This window comes from Malania oleifera, chromosome 3 (assembly GCF_029873635.1).
Source record: "Malania oleifera isolate guangnan ecotype guangnan chromosome 3, ASM2987363v1, whole genome shotgun sequence".
NCBI lineage: Eukaryota > Viridiplantae > Streptophyta > Magnoliopsida > Santalales > Ximeniaceae > Malania > Malania oleifera.
In genome coordinates this window covers 961,215-962,846 of record NC_080419.1, presented here as the reverse complement: position 1 = coordinate 962,846, position 1,632 = coordinate 961,215, and the positions used below count along the sequence as shown (strand labels likewise).

The 1,632-nt window shown below is 48.5% G+C and overlaps 1 protein-coding gene across 1 annotated transcript; it reads right to left on the bottom strand.

Moving 5' to 3' along the window:
- Window positions 1-221: 221 nt before the first annotated feature.
- LOC131151667 (uncharacterized) lies at window positions 222-1,632 on the bottom strand. The gene has a single exon (XM_058102989.1). It carries the CDS (start codon window positions 1,238-1,240, stop codon window positions 542-544), a length of 699 nt encoding a protein of 232 aa, XP_057958972.1. The 5' UTR covers window positions 1,241-1,632; the 3' UTR covers window positions 222-541.

Sequence of the window (1,632 nt, the reverse complement as noted above, 5' to 3'; positions counted from 1 at the left end):
AAAAAAATCATGTCATCTTTAATGAAATGCTAGGAATTTGAATGGCATTGTCAAACACTGACGCAATAATTATGCTAGTGCATTAATTGGGATTGTAAACAAATAGAAAACCAGGGCCAAAACACAAAATTGAAACTTAACAAAAAAAAATTCCAAATGACAACTCATAACGGTTTGGGAAAACTATACGGACACATGCAACAAAAATTTGTACCAACATAGAACTCAACGATAAGTAGATCATTGAAACACTAATAGAAATAAGCAAGTGCTACACGGAGAAAAATGTGAATGGCAAATCCATTTCGGGCAATGGAAAATCAGGAAGAAACAGTCTTCATAGAGTACAAATGGGCATCACCTAGAAAGGATTTTGATTGAAAACTTGGGTACACGACAGCCTATTCTAAAATCTGAATCATCTCTACTTAACTCCCTAAGCATCTATCAAAGAAGATAACAAAGAAGTACCACAACTCACGAATTCACAGAAGCAATCAGCTGAATGAATTCTCTCCCTACCCATGGCCGGTTTACTGACTCAGTCCTTGTGCCCTTGAGTGCTGTGATTTTGTATGTCCTTGGGCTCACCGGCGACGCCATTTCTGTCCTTGTCAATCCCATCGGGCGGAAGCTGATTCTGAATCCGCTTCTGCACTGAAATGGCGGTATCAACCTTAGAGTGTACTTTGGGGGCGGGATTCTTTTCTTTGTCCTTGGCGACGAGATAAGCGACTCGTTCTAAGGCTTCTCTGGCTCTCCTCTTGGCCAAGGCGGCTTCTCTGACCCGTCTCTCGGCCTCAACCCTAGCAACATTGACGGCTTTGGCCATAGAGGCGGAGGCGATGCGAGCGGCGGCCAGGAGAGCCTTGGCGGAGTCCAAGTCGATCTCTCTCTTAGGATCGGATTCAGAGTCGGATGAGGGTTTGATCTTCTTGTTGAGTTGGAAGAAGAGGAAGCTAGGGTTAGAGCAGGGGGGGCATTCGTAGGAGGCGGAAGCGTCGGGGCCGCCGACACAGGAGGAGTGGGCGACGCTGGAGCACTTGAGGCAGACGCGGCGGTCGGCGGGGGGATGGTCGCCGTAGACGGTGAAGCAGATGGGGCAGAAGGAGCCGGGGTGGAGCTTGAGGACGCAGGCAGCGCAAAGGCGGCGGGAAAGGCCACGGTGGCGGACGTTGTAGAGGAGGATGCGTTCTTCGGCGCTGCAGTTGCTGCAGTCGGAGGGGTGTTCCCGCTTCATTGGAGCAGGAGTAGCAGCAGCAGCATCTGAGGAACCAGGATCAGCACCCAACCAACGGTAACCCTAGAAACCCAAGACAGAGAGAGTGCGTGGGCGGGTGCGGAATTGGAATGGGTAAGGTTCGAAATTAGGAGGGGAGAGAAGGGCGTGCCCGAATGCAGGTGAACTCCGGCGGCGGTGGTGGTAGTGGTGGTGATGGTGGCGGTGGCTTTTGCACGAAGAATTTGGGCGTTGGGGGTGTGGAAGGCCAAAACGGCAGACTTGTTTTCAAACTTGAAATTTTGATTTGAAGGAAAGAAGAAAGATGAATTTTATTATAGGAAATCCCTATTTGTTTTTATTAATATTGTTATTATTCTTAGGTTAATGTGAATAGTACAATAACATAACCC

Excerpts from the sequence above, each read along its gene's own strand:
- LOC131151667 (XM_058102989.1), bottom strand. The coding sequence starts at position 1,240 with ATGAAGCGGGAACACCCCTCCGACTGCAGCAACTGCAGCGCCGAAGAA.